The 5,169-nt window shown below is 47.5% G+C and overlaps 1 protein-coding gene across 1 annotated transcript; it reads left to right on the plus strand.

Annotated features, from left to right (window-relative positions):
• The first annotated feature begins 358 nt into the window (after positions 1 to 358).
• Positions 359 to 2,103, plus strand: LOC125426736 (dnaJ homolog subfamily C member 17-like). The gene has a single exon (XM_048485400.1). It carries the CDS (start codon positions 408 to 410, stop codon positions 1,314 to 1,316), a length of 909 nt encoding a protein of 302 aa, XP_048341357.1. The 5' UTR covers positions 359 to 407; the 3' UTR covers positions 1,317 to 2,103.
• The last annotated feature ends 3,066 nt before the right edge of the window (positions 2,104 to 5,169 follow it).

The raw sequence follows: 5,169 nt of genomic DNA on the forward strand, positions 1-5,169 counted from the left end.
CTCTCGCCGGACTGGGCCAGCAAGCTCCCTCACATCGATTCTCAGGGTCGAGGACGGGGACCCAGCACCACGCCACGAAGCCTCCCGCCCCGCCGACCCCAACCCGCCGCTACTGCTCTTCCCCTCACATAGAAGCAGCCGCCGCCATTTTGAACCCGTCAGACTCTCACATACACACATTCCCAGCCGCCATACTGCGCCTGCGCTTCGTAACCTTCTCTAACCGGCCCCCTCCCAACAGGCGAGACTCTCCTGTGCGCAGGCGTACTTTCCCCCACCCATTCAAAAACCCGCCCGAACTACGCACGCGCACAAGCCGAAGCCATTTTAGAACGAAGCGCTGGGAACGCATGCGCAGTTACTTTACCACCCGTAAAATTCGCCCCCAATCGAGACCGTGAGAAAATATGGCGGTTGGTAAAGGGCTGCTGCAGCTGGACTTATACGAGTTATTGGGAGTTGATGAGAAAGCGGTGGATAAAGAGATTAAGAAAGCCTACAGACAAAAGGCATTGACTTGCCATCCAGATAAAAATCCAGATAATCCCAAAGCAGCTGAGCTCTTTCATCAGCTGTCTCTGGCGTTGGCAGTTTTAACAGATGCAGCTGCCAGGGCAGCATATGATAAAGTGAGAAAAGCCAAAAAACAGGCAGCAGAAAGAACTCAGAAACTTGATGAAAGGAGGAAAAAAGTCAAGCTTGACCTCGAAGCCCGGGAAAGACAAGCCCAGGCTGAGGTTAATGAGAAGGAGATACGGATAACCAGGACATTGGAAGAAGAGATCCTATGGCTTCGTGAAGAGGGATCCCGCCAACTGGAGAAGCAGCAAAGACTCGTCCAGGAGCAAATTCAACGTAAGAGGGAACAGAGAATACAAGGCAAACAAGATCGTTATAGGGAAGGCAAAGGAACCCCCAAGCTCAAACTACGATGGAAGTGCAAGAAAGAAGATGAGATAAAAGGAGGCTATTCAAAAGAAGTTCTCCTGCAAATCCTACAAAAGTATGGTGAGGTTTTGAATTTAGTCATCTCAAGCAAGAAGACTGGAAGTGCAGTTGTTGAGTTTGCCACAGTGAAAGCTGCGGAGATGGCAGTAAAGAATGAAGTTGGCCTGATAAGCAATCCTCTAAAGATCTCCTGGCTAGAGGGCCAGCCACAGAACAGCACAGTGTTTTCTGATGGCTCCATCCAGCCACGAATAACCAAGGGTTCTGTGGTTTCTGAGCAAGATTACGAAAGTCTTGTGATGATGCAAATGCGCCAAGCAATTGAGAGACAGAAACTGATTGAGCAATTGAAACAACAAGATGAATAGTCTTGAATATAGTATAAGGAAGAACAGGATTCTCTTATATTGTCACATACTGCTTAAATTAAATCAATAAATACCCTTTTGGAAAAAAAAGATTGGACCCTAGTCTGTCTTAAAGCTGTAGTTCTTGTTTGCCCCATTTGTAGAACTGGGGCTGTTTCTGACATGTGTACAATAGTTGCATGCTAGCGGAGCCGTTTGCTGTGGTTTTCATGTGTTTAAACCAGATATGGACTGTTGATCACACTCCTGCACTTTCTCTCTCCTCTCACATAGTGATATTGCAAACAAAACCCTACAACTAACTAACATTACTGGGGCTAGTTTCAGAGTCCTAGTTACTAAACCCAGTTAATTCAGGCATTGCATTCAGACACTGTGATTAGTTAAAAACTGCCATTTTCAACCATGGAGTGCTGTGCAAGGGGAGGAAGAGAGCAGTGTGAGCTCTGTTAACTGAGTGGCGCCCCCTTCCCCGCCTTGTTTTTCTGCATTTACCATCCATGCACTTTACCAACTTTATTATTCAACTTTATTATTCTCTTAGAGAGGAGCCTGGCACCTCTCCCTTTCTTGTTGGGGTGATCTTAATGAATTAGCTGTTAGGATACTTGTTATTGTTATATTGACCGCTGTTTTAAATGGATTTTAAAGGACTTAGTATTGTATTGTCTGTACTGACTTTTAATTGACTGTGTATCTATGGATGCTGTACACCGCCCAGAGCCCCTAGGGGATGGGGCGGTTTAAAAATCGAATGAATGAATGAATAAATAAATAAATAACTGGATCTGTGCCCATCTGAATGCAGCTTATGTTTTGAAGAACCCACCAAATGACTGATTAGTGAAACTAAGTTTAGCTATACTGGTATTAGCCTTTGTCACAACTGAATGTTCCCCTGTTGAACCAAGTCGTTCTGAGGAGCTTCAGAGGCTCTCAGACCCGGGGAACATTAGCTACTGCTTGTCTTTGGAGGCTACTGGTGAGCTATCCCCCAGTATCCAATTGATCCATTTGACCTATGATTGACAATATCAAAAATTGCTGAGAGGTCTGGGGGAATCAATAAGGTCAAACTTTCCCTCTCACAAAAACCATCCATCAAAGTGACCAAGGCAATATCAATTCTGAAAATAAGTTTGGCTGCAGCCAGAAGTATTCCTATGGCCGTGGTGGCAAACCTTTGGCACTCCATATGTTATGGACTACAATTCCCATCAGCCCCTGCCAGTATGGCCAATTGGAGTGCCATCTGGAATGCCAAAGGTTCGCCACCACTGGCCTATGGGGAGGGAAGAGTGAGGATCATGCTGGTTTGCTGCCCAATTACCAGCCGCAGCTGACTTCCATCTGGTTAAATTTGTATTTATCATGAAGTCTGGGTGTGGTCAAAGGCATAATCCGAAAAGCATAAGAGACTCTTGGTCTCTTAGGCAGTAGCTATGGATGAGTTTGCAGCTGATTTGAAAAATGACTCAAGGGGCTTTTAGTTGATCGTAGCTGGTGGTATGCGCACATCTTCCATGCCAACATCTACCCTAGACCAACGTCTATGGTTTACCTACTTCCAAGAGGTGTTTGGTGACTAGCAGAAATTTTGCCCCTGATATCTTACCCCCTGCAAAAGAAGGTGCTTATATATTCTGCTTTTCGCTGCCACCAAAATGTAATTTTTTTTATTATAGCCCACAAAAACTGATTTTCAGCAGACACCACCCTTTGCTGGGGAACACACAGACACTGACAGACAAATAATAAAGATTGGAGAGGTTTTTATAATGAACAAAAACTGAAAACTTTTATTGCTGGCTTTAACAGAGGCTTCTCAGGTAAATTGGAGAGGAAATAAGCGTATTGGTTTCAGAGAAAGTTTGCTTTAGCTTAATGGTTACAGAGAAAGATTGTTTCTTAAAGCTTAACGGTTGCAGAGAAATATTGTTTTAACGCTTAATGGTTGCAGGCACTTCACTTTAGGTTTTAAATGTACTTGAACACTCGCAGGTGTCACGTTACTTCAGATTTTTACTTCATAAAACAAAAAAGATGTTTCTTAAATGATGTTTCTTTGGAGGTTTTACACTCCCTCTTAAAAATAAAGTTTTCAGTCCGCTGCACCTCACCACAAAAATAAAACACCCAGTCTATACCCTGTGGGATTCAGGCATAACAGCCTCCCTCTCCCACAATCCTAAAATTTGGCCTCTCTGCCACAGGATTTGGGCCTCCCAAGACTGGTGTTCACTGGAGGACAGACTTTTAGACTGTTAGAGGTTTCCCTCAAAAAAACCCCAAACACCTGAGGGCGGACACTCTCCTCCAAATCTCAGGGTTTTAGTTGGCTTAATAGCTTCCCCAGCTATTATTAATCAACAGCCGTGAGAGATCTGGCGGATTCTCCTCACGCTGCTACCAAAAAGCACCCGAGGGCACACAAGCTCACACCGAGCCAAAAAGTCAAAACGACTCCAAGAACCCCTCAGCACTCTCGCTGACAGTATTTACAGTATCTGCATTTTTTTCTCTAGCCAATCAGGGCTGGCCAGGGCTTAACTCTTTCAGGGGCGGCTCCACCCTGTAACCTGAATGCAGGATAAATGCATTCGTCACACCCCCCATTCCCACCTTTCCTATTAGGCCACCTGTGCTTGCTGAAGAAATCAAACCACTGATTGAGCAATTGAAGTCCTGTAGGGATGAACTGCTGACCCAGCAGCACCGTAAGTAGAGCGCTGGAACACCGGCCGCCTTTACGACCTTCTCTGGTTGCACTGGCCTCCACCCTCATCCCCGATGAGTCAATGGGTCATGAACTACTCTGCCTGGCACAACCACCGGGTGTCCTGGACAAAGCGGACAATGGTCTTGCCCCCCCAGGTGAGGATTAGGCTCCAGACGGCTTCGATGCTCCCTCTCCGCAAGACCGTGAGTAGCAGCCAGGTGAGATCATGCATCAGCATGATGATCTCTCAGTCTTCCCCGCCTCCCCGCCAGCTCCGAATCCTCGCTCCGCCCTCTTCTACACGCCTGCCTAGAATCATAATAAAAGGTGCCAAGAACCAGCACGGGAGAGCCGCTAGGAACACGGACACCCACAGCTTCCCGCTGCTGGCGCCTTACCAGAGGGGAAGAATGTTATCACCAAAGGCCTCTGCCTCTCGCTTCTTGCGCTTCTGGACCTCGGCACGCGACTTCATAAGCTGGTGCCGAAACCCGAATCCTCTCAACCTCCACCCTAAGCACTTACCGCTGTCAGCCTGGGAAGGGCCAGCGTCATGTACCGACGTCTCGCTGGATCGGCGCGCATCCAGGGACCTTTTAACTCTGTCGTAGTATCGCCCGTCCCGGCTGGATCGGCGCATCCAGGAACCCGAAGTTCTGGTGGACGCTTCTCGTCGATCCGAAGAATTTAAAACACCCGGTAAGTATGGGAGCTTGCAAAAAGCAGGAGCTTTATGACAAGCTAAGCGCTAACGAACTAAAAAGCTGTTAGCGAAATGTGGCAGGGTCTCCATAAAGAGAGGGGAGCTGCGCCAAATTGGTTGAGGAGATTGAAGCTCACCGTCCATGGTACCCGGAGGGGGGGACATTAAATCTTAAGGATTGTGGAAAACATCGGGCGACTCTTCACACAGAGCCTCGCGGCCCGGTGTCACTGCTACTGACGATGGAGACAATGCTATGTCATGCCATCAGCCTGGTATGACCTATGGCTCCCTTTGCTATAGGCCGCCCTCGCCCGACCACCTCTCTCAGCTTCCAGTTTCACCCCCGGAACTTTCTTATCTTCTGCTATAAACTTCGCCCCTCCCCTTGCTCCGCCCTTTGCATTTTCTGAAGCCACAGCACACCTCCG

Source organism: Sphaerodactylus townsendi, linkage group LG02 (genome assembly GCF_021028975.2).
Source record: "Sphaerodactylus townsendi isolate TG3544 linkage group LG02, MPM_Stown_v2.3, whole genome shotgun sequence".
Classification (NCBI taxonomy): domain Eukaryota; kingdom Metazoa; phylum Chordata; class Lepidosauria; order Squamata; family Sphaerodactylidae; genus Sphaerodactylus; species Sphaerodactylus townsendi.